At 39.2% G+C, this 19,443-nt stretch overlaps 1 protein-coding gene across 1 annotated transcript in view; it reads right to left on the bottom strand.

Annotated features, from left to right (window-relative positions):
* Nucleotides 1–19,443, bottom strand: part of ADGRV1 (adhesion G protein-coupled receptor V1) — a 508,576-nt gene that overhangs the window by 64,659 nt on the left and 424,474 nt on the right. The window contains exon 86 of the mRNA XM_037032075.1: nt 18,531–18,688. Within this exon, the coding sequence (XP_036887970.1) occupies nt 18,531–18,688 (158 nt within the window). The remainder of the gene's footprint in view (nt 1–18,530; nt 18,689–19,443) is intronic.

Here is a 19,443-nt window from a genome sequence, read left to right as displayed (position 1 = left end):
TTCCTCTCAAGCTTTCTCTTCCTTCCAAGTCCTGGTGCCACCATCCACACAGACTTACCCCACGGCTGATTACCCACCATATGCCGCACCAAATGGGGTGGGAGTGGGGGAGGACCACACGCATAAAGCAGTCAACACAGAGCCTAGAATAAAGTACACGCTTACCACTCCTTAACTTGCTCTGTCCTCATCCTTATCACCCTCATGATTTTGGTCAAGTTAAGAAAACAGTGCCTGCTACAGAGAGCCCCCTCCTGCATACCTGAAGTGCCAAAATACCATGTAATAAAGAAACATGTTTAACTTTCCTTTCTACCTGAGTTTCCCAAACTCATTTGGTTATATACCTCTTTTGTTTATCTGATGTGATCTGAATATCGAACTTGAAGGAGGGTTGCTTTCCGTGTACAGACTCTAAACTCTTTCACATCCCTATTGTCACTGAAAACTGCCTCACAAACCTATTTTAAGTGGATCTCTCAGTGTCTTCTATTCCCCTCCCTCTCCCTTTGCTATTTTTTCTTTTCTATCCTACCCTATCCCATCTTATCCCATCCCATCCCATCCCATTCCACTTTAAAAAGCTGGCAAGGAGACTCACCATTATGTTGTGATTTGCAATTTGTAAATCTCTGCTGTAGAAGGGAATTTAAGTAGGATATGGTAGGCTACCTTAGACATAAGGTAGATACAGTAAACATAGCTATAATGGGGGCCTACACCTGCCATCTTCCTACATGGATCCACCCTGACCCTCACCGATATATGGAGGAGATAAGCCTCATTCTGATGCACTTATAGAGGTGAGATACTGGATCCAGAGGCACAGAGGACAACCTAGAGTATATTTTCCAGGGGAAAAAAAGAAGAATATGAGCACATTCTCAAAGGAGTCTCAAAGTCTGCCGAGAACCTAAATAGCAGTACTTTGTCAACACCTGACTGAGGGCTACCCTGAATGCTAAAGGACAGTCCAGTGTCAGGCCTGCTGTGAGTGTGATTTATTGGGATTGAAAAAAAATGGCACAAACCTAAAATTATGGTCTTGCCTTGCGAGAGCTATATATAATTTTCAATTTGTAGGCTATAATTTTGATTCTAAGGAGAATAATCAAGTTAGATGAGACATACCCACATGGACCTTGCACGACCTGTTATTAGAATAATTTCATTTGAACCATGTACTTCGAAGTTGCCAGATACTATCTTGCTGGGGATGAGTGTTGGCCGGGGTCAGAGGGGGTGGTGGTCAAATAGGTCTGTGATTTTTAAGTAAAAGATTAAATGGTCTTTTTATGTGTGTGAAGAAAAAAGTCTTGGAACTATGAGAAAGAAAATTATCAATTGGTTTACAACCAACATAGTGATTTTCTACACATTTCATAAATGTTTCATAAAATGACATTATAACAAAAGTTTTTAGAACAGAGTTCTAAAACAAACAGGGGGTCAGCCAACTAATGATGGGAGACTGGTTTAACCTAGTTTTCTAATTACATTACCAGTTAGTTCTCAGCCATAAAAGAGTTCAAAACACTCATCCCCAGGGATGCACCTAACAGCAGCTTCCAATACACTTAGCTGTTTTATCATACAATGAAAACATACAATGTATCTTTCAATCTGCCTACATCTATATTTTGCATCTTCCTAGATGGCCCCATAATTCTTTGAAATTAGGTTACTATGTATTTGGCCTTGAATAGCCAGTTATAATTTTATGGATAGTTTGATAGGATATTACACTGCAGTCATTAAGATTTATTAGTCTTAAATTCAACAATGAAGTCTTGAGTTAATTCTGACTCAATGACTCAGACTAATTAACTCTACAGATAACTCTATGTGTGCAAGAAAATATTTACAATGTGTTAAGTATGTCAGTTCCTAGAACTGTTTTCTGGAAGGCCCTCATCCTCAGTCTGATTGAATGCCAGCTGACCTAGTGCTTACTTTGTTTCTTTAATTTGGTTTTTTGGCCATTATATTACAAAACTGTACAACCAAGTACAGATTTTATTATTTTTTATTTCTTTTGTCAGGTTACTATCTCAAACATTTACTTGATTTAAAACTTTTGGTTCTACTCTCTCCATGGGATTACTTGCATTTCTTCTCCCATTGTTACTATTGGTATTTAGCTAATTAATAAACTGGGGAGCATGCACCTGTTTGCTTCACCAGGATGCTACAGCCTCACACCCCAGAGGATCACAGCCCTGCTCTGCCAGTACTGGATTGCTGGGGGGGGCGCAAGAGAGGAAGGAGCTGGACCAAAGAGGCCTGTAAGTCTAACTGTGGTGTGGACATATCAAATGCATGTGGAAGCCTGGGAAGTTGCTGGTTCTTTTGAAAAATCACCTGGCCCATCCCAAACCCTAGCTAACATAATCCTGGAGGAACAAAGCAGCTCCCTCTCTCTCTCAAACCCACACTCGTCCCATATACTCACACATTCTCTCTACAGCCATGTGGCCTTAGCAGCCACGTGATGGGCAGCCAGGTGGACTCTGCTACTGGGAACAAGCTAAGCTACCTGGACAGAGACTGAGACTCCTTAGCAGCTGCCTGTGGGCTCCAAAAGGACTAAGCTTTAACATGAAGCAGAAACTCTAGACTTTGGCTTTTGCTGTGGCCTTGCTGAGGACAGGGCTGAACTTTTCCCATGGCTGAAAAGAGAGATGGGATATTGGAAACCCTTGACCAGCTCCCATTGAATATTTCCACTAGAATAAAGTTTGTCACACCACCGTCTCCTGTGCGTGGGCCCTTGGAATGCCTTCCTTGCGATCTCAAGAAGAGCCTCATTTTCACCAGCCACACCATCAGCTATCAGATTGCTTGATCATAAAAACTGTTGTATGTATAATTTCCCAAAGCTCTGAAGATACACTTGGTCTCTGTTGTTAAATAGCTAGTTTTTAAATAGAGAAAGTTAATACCAAACTGACCTACAGAGCTGCTTTTAGGCATACACAAAAATAATAGACCATAAAGTGGTCTGATATCGTTGCTATTTAAAGGCTTATCATTATCCATTTAAACAATGGGACAGTACCCACAGGTACTGTCAGGGTGTGGCAGGGTTTTTTATGCATATGGAAGTAAATATTTTATTGCTCATTCTTACTAACAACCTCGGACCAAGTCCTTACATAGAAAAGAAAAGGAAACCACTGTGTTAAGAAAGAAAGGCAATCCCCAGACTGATTGCCTTGTGGATGAGCTAGGGAGAAGGCGGCTGTCCAAAGAAACAGTAACACCTACATTGATACTATTTGTATATAAGTGATCAAAGTAATTTGATCAAAGTAATTTGTACTCAGTGATACACCTTTGCAAATTTTCTTTCTGTATCCGTCAATGTCATATGTAAACTTTAAAATTTATGAGATTTTTAACTCCAACTCTTTTTCTTGTTTCATGTGGAGTTAAAACTGTTAATGGTTAGACTGTTTCACCAGTGTCAGTAAATGTAAGGTAGATACTGTAGTTTATTTTTGTCCTAGGCTCAAAACCTCCTTCCTTCCTTCCTTCCTTCCTTCCTTCCTTCCTTCCTTCCTTCCTTCCTTCTTCCCTCCCTCCCTCCCTCCCTCCCTCCCTCCCTCCCTCCCTCCCTCCTTCCCTTCCTCTCTCTTCCTCTCACTCTCTGAGTGAGATCACTGGAATTTTATTTAACTCTAGGTATCCCAGGTTTGACAGTAGGTAAGACTAATGAATGAGCAGCCATACAGTGTTTTGGTCACTCTGCTTCCCAATCCCTACATGTGGAGCTATTTCGACCATTCAATTTCATCTTTAATAGGTTAGACAGGTTTTAGTAGGGTCTGTTTGGTTTTTTCTTTTTTAACCAGATGAAGCTGATTTTGTTACAAAGTTTGTGAAAGACATTTGTAATAAAAGTTTTCCTTTATGCTGTCAAAGCACCTTTACTGTAAATATAAATTAAGTATTTATTTGTAAAAACTCTGGCATTGGGGGAGTGATGATGGAGAGAAGGAAAGCACCAGACTTCTTGGAAATTGTATAAGTAAATAAATGTAAGGATCAAATATTGTTCATTCCAATAACTTGTTTATTTACAAGAACACTGATTTTCACTCTTTATAATACTATAGAAGAATCTTTAAATTTCTCTCCAATACTTTTAGTCTTTCCCTATAACCCAATTTCTACTTCTTTCTTGAAGGTGATGCACACTAATTATAAATCATATCATTTGCTTTCCTGAAGGTTATTTATATTAAAATTTACAATTTGTTTCTGTCAAATTCAGTTAAAAGGAATATGTCTATTTTAAATATGGTCCTTCAACCAATTACAATTTTTTAAAAGCAGGCATCGAGGTTGACTGAGTAGGATTTATTCATTAACAAAAGCAGAAGAGCAGAGTGGTTATGGACATGGACTTGAGGGATTATTTGAAGGCCATTCACCAGCTGTGTGAACTTGGCAAAATACTCCACTGTTTGAAGACACAATGTACTCTTCTGTGTCATGAGAATAACAGTAGCAACTCCCAATAAGGTTTTGTAGATTCAATGAGGATCTAATGCTTGAAACACAGAACATTTAGAACAGTTTCATATAAACTTTGGCTACTGCTTGCTATGTAAGAAATATATTTCATTAGCAAGCATAAAAATATATTAGCTAAAATGTAAAAGGTAAAAGGATAAATTACATATGGATTTCCCTTCAAATATATATGTAAGTGTATATACTATCATATATGTACATATACACAGACATGCACTATAATAAAAGGTAGAAGGTAAATAGTAGGAGAAATCAAGTTACATAAAAATGAGGGAAAACAGCAGTTACTTCCAGTTGATGGCAGCAGGGGGACTTTCGTGAGAAGAAGAAATTTCAGCTGAGCCTTGACAGTGAGCTATGATTGAACATGGTAGAGCTGTGGGGTAGAGCTGTGGTAGTAGGAATACCATACATAGAGACAAAAAGGCAAATGCATAAATTAGTATAAATTATTCCTTTTGATTGAAGTTAAAGGTCCATGAAGACAAACAGTGAGAAGAATTTGTAACACTAGGTCATGAAGGGACCCCAAGGGTCAGGGTAAGCGATACATAATTTTTTACAGAAAATGGAAAGCCATTTAAAGTGTCTGACCAGAGGAGTGGCCTAATCGAAACAGAGCTTAATCTGAGGCCAGTAAAGAGGGGAGAGAATGCTGGAGGCAGGAACGCCAGTTAGGTAACTACTGCAGCCGTCAAAGTGAGCGATGATAAAGGTTTGAGGCAAGGGAATGTCAGAGAAGTGGACCCCACGATGGAAAGAAGGGGAGGGACACAGAATATTACCAGAATAGAATCTACCACAGTACCCCCAAATCAAAAAACAATAAGAAACCTTGCAGATATTGGGACTTCAACACTGGAGATTCTAAATCAGTAAGTCTGTAGAGCGACTCATCAAACTGTAATTTCTGAAAGTGCGATCTCAATGATCATTTCTGAAAACTACTGACCTGAAAGTCTACAACTGTGGAGTAAAAGAAATTACACTGGCATCAAGGTTAGGAAAACAGGAAAAGGATTAAGAGGAAGAAGAGAAGAGTGATCAGAGCAGCTGGGACAGGCACAGGAGCAAAGTGGATGACAAACTTTGTATTTCCTGAGGACAAGATCTCCTTCTGTGGAGGAGGACAGAAAAGAAGCTGGGGAGAGAAGCTGGACTCAAATTCATAGATTTGAAAATTACCACTGTGATTTTAAAGAAGCAAAAGTAATCACTGAAAAGCAGATATACTCCAGAGTCGAGTCATAAGAAGACCGTTTCATGGCCTTGGACTTAGCAGGAAAATAAAGAGTATCATGAAATCCTAGGGGAACAGACTCTTTGAGGAGGGATATTGATTTATGCAGAAGAGTTTAAGAATAAGGACATAAGTTAAGACAATGGTAGATTTGGATTCCAAAGTCATAGGTGACAGATGAAAGAACATAAGCACAGCACTGTCAAGATTTAGCAGGGAACAGAAGGTGATGACTTCAGCTAGCTTATATGGACTAGTCGTCAAGAAGTTTGTTGGTGAAGGAGAGTGGCAGGGAAGTAGCTTGATGAGTAAGCTCTCTGAGGCAGTGAAAAGTGACACGTGTTTTTAGATGAAGGGGAAAGACACAGAGGAGAGAGAGAGATTTAAGACATAAGACAATTGTGTAGAACTGAATGAAGCACGTTCCAAGAGAAAGAAAAATAGATAAAAGGCACAACTGAGAGAGCTGGCTTTGGTGAGAACAAATTATTTACCTCCTTATCTGAAACAGAAAGAAAAGTGGGAAAGAAAGGAAATAAAGAAATGAGTATATAAAAATATGGAAAGTTGAACAAAGTAACATTACGTTGTTTCACAATTGTATACAATGTGCAAGTAAACAGTATAATGTATAAGACTTCAGGGCAGTGAATCTGTTTCGAAGATTAATTAAGAATCAATTACAGGTAATCCAAAGGGTTTCTGAGAAGCAGAGATGGCCCAGTTTAAGAATACTTAGAATAAATTTGTATCTGTTACAGAGAAGTACTAACTGGCTGGTAAACAGAAGAGAAGTGTAGGCATTGACAGGACTGATGATTGGCAAATGCTTAGGGAGGGAGCCAAGCTGGCAAGGAAACCCCGGGAACTAGTGAAAATATCCCTGGAATGTCCAATCACAGGGTGCCTTCACCCTGTGAAGGAAAGGTATCATCACAATGATGACACACAGCAAGTAGGAGTGAGGAGCAGGGAGAGGAGGACAGAAAGAGGTTGTGCTCAGAGAGGGACGTGGGGACGGAAGTGGTGACCCAGGAAGGGAGCACGTCATGGGAAATGGAAACCACACTCACATGAAGAGGAAAAGGGTAGTATAAGCCAAAAAACAAAGATTTACGGAGAGGAAACATATTTTTGACATCCTATTAGCTGGAAGGAGTAGCCTCTTCCAACCAGTTGTAAGGAAGCTGAGCTTTTATGAGGCAGACCATTTTGGTTATGAAAAGGCAAGTGAAAGAGCAGTCTTGTAAAAAGATTTTCACCTTTGATATGGGCGTACTTTTCTTCTAAAAGGAAACACCTTACAGAAATGGCATTTGCTTATTATATTCAGCTTTCTGAGTTTTACATGTAAAATATCAAGTGTGGCGCTCTGATCGCAGGCCTCGTGCCAAGTGTACATTTGTAATGAAATTCATGACACGACTGCTAATTTCCCAGATTACCTGTCCCCACTTGCTCCTTTCCTAGTACTAGCAAGCCAAACAGACTTTATTTCTGAATCTTCTCTTTAATATGGTGCCAGTTGATTAATTAAAGTGTGATCAACCATTATTCTATGACTGTATTTAAAAAAGTAGCTGTGTAGGCATTAAATCATAAATTGGAAGTATGTGTAGATAATAAAAGTGGCAATAAATAAGACATGGAAAATGTTGCAGATCAGGAATGTCACTGACACCTAAGCGCCTGGGATGGGGCTGATTAGAGGCAGCGTGGTGTATTACAGGCTGAGCACCGACAACAACGGAGGCGGCTCACAGACTAGGTCAGAAGGGGAACGTGGTGTTTTCAGTGTCAGGTATTCCAAGACAAAACAGCCTTAAAAGACTGAGTTTCCTACTTGCTAGGTGGATTTTATACATGTTCTTTAGAAATTGTCTGACTACGCGTTCCAGAGCGATACATTAAAAAAACCCAGATATTGTACTTTCATCAGCCAAAAGTTCAATGGAAGATTTCAGTCATCCACTAAAAACAAATGTGCTCTTAGTGCAAAGAAATAAACATGAATAATCATTTTGTGTGGCTTTCAAAGGAAAATAAAAAGTACTGGCTCATCAGTAATTTTTCCAGGACAAATAAAGAAGAATTTAAGCAGGAGAAAGTTTTTTGAAAAGTTAAGTATGGCACCTAGCTGGCATAGCTCAGTGGATTGAGTGCAGGCCTACGAACCAAAGGAGTGCAGTTCAATTCCCAGTCAGGGCACATGCCTGGGTTGCAGGCCAGTTCCCAGCAGGGGATGCACGAGAGGCAACCACACATTGCTATTTCTCTCCCTCTCCTTCCCTTCCCCTCTAAATATAAATAAATAAAATCTTAAAATAAATAAATAAATAAATAAATAAATAAATAAATAAAGTGAGGTATGCCAGGAAAATTACAATGCAAACTTTAAAAAAAATGGAGAAAAAACTGCCAAGGAAATATATGAGAAACTCACTTGATGTCTGTACAAAAATTATAAGCAATGGGAAAAATTTCATTGATTCTGTGGTTCACACTAAGGCAGGGCAATGTTATGCATGCAGCATGCCAGATGTGACCTGCACTGAAGGTCAGAAAGTGTGCAGCGCACCTGAGCAGCAACGCTGCTGTGACGTTCTCCAACAGTGGCTTTAAATGTATACCATACTGACCATGTCTCTGCTAACACCCCACTGAAGCATCTCCACAATGGTAATCAAGAGCGAAATGAGCTTCACTTCCATTCTTTCTCCTCCCTGACCATAAATTTGTTGATAAACCAAGTAAATCAGAGTGGATTCAGTTATGTTATTTAAGTTCAGGCTTACCAGAAATCATGTGATTTTTTTTAGGCAACAGCACTACTTCAGTATAGCTGAAGAAGGAAGATACTTGGAGACAGGGACTTTGAAAGATAATTAAGCCATGAGGGTAGAGTCCTCATTACCCTTAAAAGAGGAGACAGGTGAGAACTACCCTACCCCACACCACCTGCACTCTCTCTTTACCACCTGAAGACACAGCAAGAGGATGACCATCTGCAAGCCAGGCAGAGGGAGCTCATCAGGAACTAAACTGGCTGGGAACAAGACTGTGGGACTTCCCAGCCTCCAGGACTGGGAGGAATAAACTTCGCTGGTTTAACTCGCCCAATCTATGGCACTTTGTGATGGCAGCCTGAACTGATTAATATACCAGTCGTAGTCAGGAAGAAAGAAAGAGGGAGGCATATTTGAGAGCTATTTAGGATGCATAGAGGACAAAGGAGTCACACATCTCCTACTGCATTCTGCACATGTTAAAAGTTATGCTATGTCTGTTACACGATTTCTTCAATGTTTCCTTTCATCCTTTAAAGCTCAACTAAAATAAAAGTATATTAAACTGTCATTGAAGGAGTAAAACAAAATTGTGCTACTAGAAATACCAATACATACTGAGGGCTGAGTATAATATGGAGGGTGTACACTAAAGCCCTGATATAAATTAACATTTAATCCTCCAAACAGCTCTATGAAGTAAAGTGTTACCATTATACCTGGAAAACCAGTATACCATTATACTACATATGGAAAACCAAGGGTGTTTTAGTACCTTAAAGGAGGCTGCCTTTCTTGGAAGTCAGAATACGAAGAATTAATTTGCCAGCCCAGATCACTTCAAATTCTTTCTGGGGAAAGGAGTCTACTACTTTTATGACATGAGATTTTGTAGGTCTCATTCAATGTTTTCATGTCATTTTTCTTGATGAAAGTTTTGAAAACAAATGGTATTGGTGCAGTGGCGGTGGCTCTGGAGAGCTAAGGGTCACCTTGGGCTCTCATGCGAACTGCAAGCTTGGACACTTTTCTGTGCCTCTCATATCCTGACTTCCTTACCTGGCTGTGTAAATAATAACACCTGCTTCACAAGATTCTTGGAAAAACAGAGAGAGTATAAACAAACTGCTTCACACAGGGCCTGACATTTGGTGAGTCTTAATGGGCAGTGGTGATAATAATATATTTATGACCACAAGGGCCCAGGCAAATCACACCTGCCACTTACACTCGAAGTCCAGCCCTTTATTCTTTTTTCTGGCTCTACCGCATCTGTGCCCTGTGCCCCCTGCCCACCTGGAAAACAAATGTGAATTGGACCTAACAGCTCAGTACCAAAATAGACTAAATAGAGAGCTACCCTTGTCCTTATCAATATTTAACTGACTCGGTGAAAGGCAGTTTTCTGAGGAAAGATATTCAGAAAATTTTAGTTCTAGAAAGACCCAGCTCTGCCACACATTATCAGTCCCTTTTCTTCTTTGGTTACATGTATAAACCAGGAGATTAAACAAAAATGTAAGCTTTCTCTCAACTCTATGATTTTATTTTTATAGTACTTTTCATCTGGATGTTTTAAATCTCAGGAAACTCACTCCTAATGTTACTGTCTAATAAGCATTATCAAATCCCAAATGCTTTCAAGCACAGCAATGAAGAAAACAAACACGAAAGAGTGACTGCACATCGCCTCTCGGGCTCAAAGAGTTCTGATCTGAATCTTTGGAGATCGAGGTCATAGATATGAATCTAAGCAGAGGACAAGAATCCACAATGCTTCTCTAAAAATTCTGGATTTTCCCCACCACTGTGGGCAAAATGTGGGAACATTGAACTGTGTTCACAAAGATTTTTCAGCTCAAGTGGAAGAGATTGTTCACAGTCTGGGGAAGCTCTGGGGTTTTCCTAAGGTCCCTAGGCATTGTTTTATTGTCTTTTGAGAAGTGGACCTGAGAGTAGACTGTGAACAAGCAGCTTACTGCCAAGGACACATGAAACCTGTTATATCGGTCATTCTGGATCCGATTCAAGCACACACTGTTACTAGGTAAGATTACTTCCAATGCATTTTAGTGGAAACCTCAATTTGGCTTTGGGGAAAAAATCATGTTCTTTTTTTTCTGTTATTATTTATAAACCATGTATGTTCCTGCAAGCGGTGAAATCTAAAATGACATACTGTAATCCGATGTGAGAGTAAGGATACTCGAAGCAGAGCGTTTCAGCTATTTATAACTGCGCAATAAAACCACCACAGAACTTAGTGGCTTAAAATAATTTATTATTTCTCACAGTCCTACATACAGTCTGAGCTGGGCAGCTTTTCTGCTCTGTGCGGTATCTACTTGTGCTGGAACCTACCAGAATTCTTTACTCTCGTGTCTGGAATCAGAGCTGAGGTGTCTGAAAACAGTGATGGCTGGCTCAGCATGTCTCCCGTGTGGCCACTCGAGTCAATGGGCCTGGCATTTCAAACCTCATGGTGGTCTCAGGGAAACTGGCCTTCTTACATGGCAGCTAACTTCCAAGGGAAAAGAAACTGAAACTACCAGCTCTCTTAAAGGCCAGAACCATTATGATGTAGAATCCCTTCCATCATATTATATTGGTCTAAGCAAGTCCAAAGCCAGGCCAGAGTTTTAAGATCATTTAAAAAATTCATTTTACTCTTTCTTCTTGTATTGATTCTAGAAAGAGGGGAAGGGAGGGAGAAAGAGAGAGAGAGAAATCTCGCTTGGCTGCCTATCCCACATTCCCTTGGGACCAAACCTGTAGCCCAGGCACATGTCCTGACTGAGAATTGAACCTGTGATCTTTGGGTTTGCAGGACAACATCCTTCCAACTAAGCCACACTGGCCAGGGCCAAAGCTAGCCCAGATTTATAGACAGGCAAAACAGATTGCATTGCTCTGTGTGAGAGGTAGCACACATACCACAGGAGGGAAGTGGTGGACGGTGGCCATCTCCGGAGAGGAAAGCACAGAGTCTATCGAACGTACCAGGAGCTCTTTCCTTTTCCTCTTTTTCCTTTGGATTTCACTGAGTTTTTCTGAACTCTATTTGAAATTTTTTTTTAATGTCAGGGGAAACAAAGTCACTCAACATTAGGACATAAGGGATGATCTTTTTGTGCGTAAACATATGTGTGGGCTTTTTTAAAAAAATAAGAAAGGGACTTATAATTACCTAATTCCTCTTTTTATTCAAATTATTTTCCTCCCCTGGTCTTATGTGAATCATTCCTCACGTAAGAACTGGCTGCTAAATCAGAACGGAGCCAGTAAATTCTAATGAGCCTCAAAGGAGAGACAAGCTTATCATTGCCAGAGATCAAAACCAAACCCGAAAATTACAGGCTTTGTTTAAAGTGCTGCTTGAGACACTGAAATGTAGTTCAGGGAACATACCTTTATCCTGACTCACTCTCACTGCACATTCAGCCCAGTGAAGAGAGGAGCAGGCCAGTGAGTGTCGTGAGGAACCACTGACATTTGAAAATGTGCCTGACAGCGGTCAGGCAGCAGAAGAGGCACAGGGGCTGAGCTGTCACGGCGCCGTCCTGGGCCCAGCTCAGAAGAAGAAGGGACTGACAGTGGCCATCTTCAGGAGACTTCAGCACAGAGAGAACGCGTTTTATTTGCTAGCAGCTCTATCTCTGTGCTTTCCTGTCCTTTGGATTTTGTTGAGTTTGTTTGAACTCTGAAATTAAGGATACCAGGAACAAAAAAGTAACTGAAAATACAGAGCTGTAAAGGGACTGGTCCTTAGCAGTCATGACAAACACACAAGTGTTGATTCTTATTGCCCCTCTGGTCAGGCACATCTAACCTGCACAACAGTGATTTGTTTGGAGAACGGTTCTCTAGATACACGAAAGATTCCATGCCTCACAAAATGATCTATGTGAGCTCTTCAGTTATTCAGATAGGCAACACTGGTGTTAACTAATTGCATCTGTTTACCAAACCTAAAATTCTAAGGTAAATAAATAATCATAATCATTATGGTTACCAAAAAACAACAAACAAAAAAACAGCTTGGCTATAAGTAAACCACAAATTGAACTTTTCCTTCTTGTAATGTATCATACTCATTGATAAAACTGATTTATAAACAAACAAGCCCTCAACAATGCTTGACCAATGATACTCAAAAGTTAGCGTCTTTTGTAAAACTAGGAAACTAAGTTTCTGTAAGAAAAAGAGATTTATTGTCTCCTCTCCGTTCATTACTTGAGAATCTATTTTCCATAATACTATCTAATACATCTAAAAATGGTCATCCCGTTAAAAAATGTGGGGCAAATATAACTATACTAGAAACCATCCCGGCTGCCTCGGGGAAAAGGGGTTGCTTTGGCATGCTTGGAATTGCAGAGGACTAAGCTGGTTCAGTTGGAGACTTATTAGAACCTCCCTCCTCAGGTATAACGTGTGCATAGGGGTAAAAAGGGCAGGCTTCTCAGGAGAAAGGGAAGAGGCTGCATTCGCAGAGAACCTCTCGGCATCTGCTTGTACCATGGAATCTGAGCCCCTGAGTGGGGTCCGTGCACCTCTCATACAATGCAGACTGTTGGAGGCAAGAAAAGCGGCTCACTGCCCAGTTTTTCAAAAATATAGACATGGAGCTTTATAATTTGCTAATATGTTAGAATTTTCAGCTTTCTCTCCCAGCTTTCTTTTTCCATGTAGATATCTACTTTAAGTATAGTTAGGTTACTCTTTTTTTAAATTCTGGAAAACTCACAATCATTACTTCTTCAAATCTTCCTTCTCTCCATCTCCTGCATCGTTTCCTTTGGCAATCTATTCTCATATCTCTTAGCTTTGCTTTGGTATTTTCTCTTTTTTCTATGTTTCATTGGTGAATTTCTCAATCCTAGCTTCAAATTCGATTTTATTAGTTCTCTCTTCTCTGTGTCTCATTTAGAGCTTATCTTGAATATTAATATTTAAAAATTTCAACCAGTATATTTTTCATTGCTACAATTTCATTTCCAATTTGTTTTTTTTTCTTTTTAGAGATTTTACTTATTTCTTTTTAGAGAGTGGGGGAAGAGGGGGAGAGAAACATCAATGTGTGGTTGCCTCTTATGTGCCCCCTACTGGGGACCTAGCCCACAACCCAGGCATGTGCTCTGACTGGGAATCAAATTGGTGACTTTGGTTCACAGGCTGGCAATCAATCCACTGAGCCATACCAAGCAGGGCCTCAGTTGGTCTGTTTTAATTTTATTTGTTTATATTTATTTCTGTTTTTTATATTTATGTGATTTTCAGTGGATATGTCTTCCTTTATACTATGGGTCAGTCACACAATTTTTCCGTAAAGGGCCAGGCATTAACTATGTTAGGTTTTGTAGAGCACATGGTCCCTGTTGTACTACATGTCCTCAACTACAGATTGCGAAAGCTGGCATAGAACATGTATAAAAAAGTGGGCGTGGCTGTGTACTCAGAAACACTTCATTTACAAAAACAGGTCACTGCAGTCACTTTGGAAAACAGTTTGGCAGAACCTTTCAGTGTTAAACATAGAACTACCATATGACCCAGCAATTCCACCTCAGGTATATATCCAAGATAAATGAGAACATATGCTAATACAAAATTAGTATTAATTAAACACTGACACTCATTTGTATATGAGTGTCAATGGCAGCATTCTTCATAATAGCCAAAAGGTAACAACAACTCAAATATGAACTGATGAATGATAAGCAAAATGTAGTGTATCCACACAGTGGAATATTACTTGGAAATAGAAAAAAAACTCTCTATGTCCTGATACATGCTATAATATGGACAAACATTGAAAACATGCTAAGTGAAAGCAGTCAGACACAAATAACCTCATATTCTATGATCCCACTACATGAAAGGTCCGAAATAGATAAATCTAGAGACAAGAAGTTGATTAATGGTTACCTAGCATCAGGAAAGTGAATAATGGGAGTCACTGCTAACAGGATTTCTTTGGGGGACATTGAAAACATTAAAAAATTATATTATGGGGGGAGGGAAGAAAAAAAATTATATTATGGTGATAGTTACACAACTATACAAATATAGCAAAGACCAATGACCTGTGCAATGGAAGTATTATGACATGTAAATTACATCTCAATGAAGCTATAAAAAATAAATAGATGAAGTGGAAAAACAGATGAGTGGCTGGTAGTCTAATAATTCCTGCTTTATATTATTGAAGATCCTAACATACTTATCTATAGTTTATTTTATTTTTAAATATTTTTCTAGATGAAAGCTATTCTTCTGGTTACTGATTCCAGGGCTGTTTTTGTCAGTTTTCCTCCAATGTTTGGAATTCTTATATTGCAGCTAAATGTGAATAGAAAGCATTTGCTACTTTGCTTGTGTTCTCCACATGTCTCTCTCTCTCTGGCTACCTTTTTCTATTGTTTTGAAGTTCCCTTCACTCACCCCTGCTGTCCAACAAGGACTAGTTTGATGTCTTGGGGTTCCTGACCCCATGGGGACACATGGATATGACAGATACAGTCTGTGAACTCAAGAGAGCCTGGCCCAGGTATTTAATAAGATGCTTTGTCTGCTTTCTACTTGGGCTCCAAGATTTCTCTAATCTAAAGCCCAAGGCACTGTACAGTCCTTTTTCAGGTTCCTTTCAGGTGCTGTTACCCAGTTCTACCTGCTTTGGGTAGGAGCTTTTGTTTCCAGTTCAGCACCAGAGCAGTCGAGATACTCCCTCATCCATCTGCTTGTGGACCCAGAAAATGGATCCATGGCTTCAGATCAGCTTATCACTTTGTCTTCCTGTGCTATTTCTGATCCACGGAGATGTTAATCTCCTTTTAAATTTTCTATTGTTACGGATTATCTTTAACTGCTAAATATATGGAGCAGGGTAGTGGGCAAAACATGCATTTATAGTGCCTTCTTGAGCAGAAATTTTTCAGGTCAATTTTAGAAGAAAGATTTAAAGAGAACATCAAGTTCTCCTTGGTAGTCTAGATAATTTTTTTTCTATAAATTTTGAATTCAAGGTAAGTGGAGCACACACAAGTCGAGGTGAGTTATAATATGTTGCTAATAAAATATAAAGATCAGTCAGACATCAAAGCTGAACATGTAGTTTTGGAAATCACAGAAGTCAAGGCAAAAATAGTCTTAATAATAACCTTTAAAGGGTGATACCTACAAACAGATCAATGAGATAAATCTTTGAATTTCTACTTATGATGATATAATAGATTTCTCTTCTTATGCCATATTTAGCTTAATTATAAGATTTTATGATGCATTCATAATCTTTAATTAATTTATTTAATGAATATTAATTATGCTGCTATCCTCTGAGCACTCTGCAAGACACTGGTAATACAGAAATGAATAATAATTGTCCTTGCCCTAAAAGGATTCATTGTTTATGAAGGAAATCAGCCACACACTGCTAAACAAGTCACCACTCCAAGGTAACTGCTATACTGGCCACAGGGACACAGTGCTTTCTTTAAGGGCACAGATGAGGGAACAAGTAATTCTTTTTTTTTAAAGATTTTATTTACTTATTTTTAGAGGGGAAGGGAAAGAGAGAGGGAGAGAGAAATGTCAATGTATGGTTGCTTCTTGTGGGTCCCCTGATGGGAACTGGCCTGCAACCCAGGCATGTGCCCTGACTGGGAATTGAACCACGATCGTGTGGTTCACAAGCCGCGCTCAATCCACTGAGCTACACCAGCCAGGGTGGGAAAAAGTAATTCTTATCGGTGTGGCTCTGTAAAGAGAAAATCCCAGAGGTTTCACAGAAGAGGTAGTATATTGGAAGCTTCCAGGAATTTTACAAAAGAGTGAGTAATATCTTGTTGGAAGTGGGGTCTAGGGGAATTAACTTGTGTTTATCCAGCACACAATTTTTATTTGGATTATGGGTTTATGTGGGACAGCTTTGGGGAACTAATGACGGGTGATAAGCCCTTTGTACCTCTCTCTCATCCACATTCTCTATATCACTTATTAAACACACAGGTTTTATCAATTAATGACGAGGAGTTCAAAGTTGAGGGTTCCTTACATGGACAAAGATGCCAGTAGCAGGCAGTTTTAGGAAAGAGTAAAGAGACTGGCAGAGTCAGGGTGCAGGATGAATAGTGTCTGACTTGGGGATGGAAAGATGACCCAAGGTGGACTGTGGACACTCTTGTATTGTAGGCTAAAAAAGACTGGACTTTTGTTTTTGGCAATGAGAGAGAGCTTGAAGGACTATAATGCTGGAGAGAGGTGATCCACTTTATATTTCTGAAATACAGGCATCTGAGAAAATGAAATGGAGAAGTAAAAGATTCAAACTAGTGACCAATCAGGAAAACACTGTAGGCGTCCCAGTATGAGGTAATGAGTATTAGTTTGAATTGTCATGGGAATACAGAAGTTAGAAACATCATAAATGTTTTTGTATTAAAAAAGGTACAATAGAGCAATGCTTCTATTAGTATTTCATTGCAAGAGAAGTTTCCCTAGTTGACAAACAAGTGTGCTGGAACTTTCAGAATTCTGTTTAATGCTTGAGTGCTATGTTTTTTGGATTAAATATTGCTTATGTATTGCAACCATACTGGATCATATCCAAAAGGCATAGAAGTGATTCAGGCATGAAAAGGATTAGTTCATTGTGTTAGGCCCTTATGTTATCATCATTGAAAACATGCAAACACTGGCACTTTCATGTTATGTAGAAAACAAAATAAATCCTGCCATTTGGGGACATAAATAGTTCTTCCCTTGGGAATAGGCATTGCAATAAAATGAATCCCAAGTTGAACAAAAGCATAAGTTCTGGAAAAATCCTATGTCCAATGAAAAAGTAGGATTTCTATGTTAAATAGTTTTCCACTAGAGTAATTTAAGATTAATCATAACCTTAAACAATATGTCTGCCTCCACAGTAATTCCATGCTAAATGAGAGAGAATACAGAAGAGGCAACTAGATATAGGTATCTTATAAATGACCCCAAAAACTAATATTAAAAAAGTCCCTTCTCTTTATACCATGAGGAAAAGCTTTTCATATCTTCCCTGATCCAATTCAGGAGCTAGAAGATTTTTCTTACATTAGAGTGCCTCCTTTTATTATCCTGTAAGTGGCACCATCTAGTGAGGCTCCAAGAATGTATTAGACACTATTCTAGGGACTTCATACATGGTATCTTGCTTAAATACTGAGAAGCACTTACAATGTGAAGAACTCCTCTCATTCATTTGGCTTTAGGTTTGTCAAAACTTAGAAAAGAGGAGACTTCTCTTCCTCATGGCCCAAGAGGGATTTCCCCAGTCCCTAATATTGCAGTCACTCACACCATTTTAGAGTGAGTTTTCTCTGTATAGGTGTGTGGTTATTGTTCCTAGTTAAAAAAACTCCTGAGACTCTAATCTAACAACAGAAAAATAACCAGATCATAAAAACCTGTTCTAAGTATGATTCAAAGGGAAAAAATGAGCTGCAGTGAAAGCCAATTTGAGCTGGAAAGACTTGCACTCTTAAATAACTAGACATGTGTAGCCACTTATGAAGCTGTCGGATCACACATGTTTTTAAACATCTCTCACACAGGCAGCACTCCACATGCAAAACACAGCACTCCTGAGCATTGTGGAGGTTCGCGCGTGAGGAATTCTCAGATTCTGAAACACATGACTCAATTTCACAGGTTGAACGTAAGTTATTACTGTTTAAGTTGAAGGAAACCTTGAGGATAAACTCCCAAAGGCTGTGAGTGGAACCAGGAATAAAACCTGTGGAGACCTAAAGAAAAGGAGAGGTCAGGAAGCACCAAGGAGCAGGAGCAACTGGAGACTAGAGCTTCACTCACAGAGCTGAAAGCTAAATATAACCTCGCTCTTTTTTTAGATAAAAAATTTTCATTGACACTTTCCCCACCGTTAAAAACTTCCCATCTCCAAAGTACAAATACGGTCTCTTCCAAACCTGCAGCATTTGTTCTTCCTCTGAAGACATCATCGTATGCTTTCCACTGTGGCTTCACCTGGTAGGCGTGGACGAACACAACAAACACCACCACAAGGCACGTTAAAGGAATCAGAGCTGCAGTGAACAGAGCTGCATAGATATTTGGGATGAAGCACCTGCAAGAGAAGAGAGGAGATCACTCAGACAACTTTGATGCAAACATCATTGCTTTATGCTAACTCGTTGTGTCTCAGTGTTGGCAAAAGCACACTTTGGCTTGTTGAATTGAAGCTTGGGTTGAACAGAGGCTGAAGGATTAAATTTAACCCACTGCTTCACCGAGTAGGATCCATGAAACATGCACATTCTAAGATGCTCAGAAAACTTCACAAAAGGTTCTGACCAAATGCATTTGAAAAATGCACACTTGCTTTCCAGCTCTATCTTCTAGGCCTAGTGAGAACAAGGTCACACTGGAAACTGCAAGAGGAAGGTGTTAACGGCAACTCTGAGGATCACTAGGGCTTGTCATTACCAAGCTACATATTTCCTGAAGAGCCATTAATTCTGTTGAAAAATGATGACAACTTTCCACTTAAGAAGCAATACTGCTCAATCACATCTAATATTACTAGAAGTTATTTAGAACAATGAGATAGAAGGCAAACTTACATTATTTATTCATTTTGGTAACATTGAAATTCTACAAAAAAATGGTTTTAGAGATGTAACTGAAAATTTTTACTCACGAGTTATAAAATTCTCTTCTTCTTTCCATAAAATCTTTTATCAAAAATGTCAAAATGGAAGTCTACTAAATAAGTTCTCAATATCCAAAACTGGACTTTTGAGATATTCTTAGAAAGGACACACCTTCTACAAATTAAAAGACTACTATACTTCTAATTATAAGAAATCCTAATAGTAGGTG

This window comes from Sturnira hondurensis, unplaced genomic scaffold (assembly GCF_014824575.4).
Source record: "Sturnira hondurensis isolate 20B ecotype Veracruz unplaced genomic scaffold, ASM1482457v3 Scaffold0021354, whole genome shotgun sequence".
In the NCBI taxonomy this organism is placed as follows: Eukaryota; Metazoa; Chordata; class Mammalia; order Chiroptera; family Phyllostomidae; genus Sturnira; species Sturnira hondurensis.
Note: the sequence above shows the minus strand (reverse complement) of the source record. Positions and strands in the feature narration are given on the sequence as shown.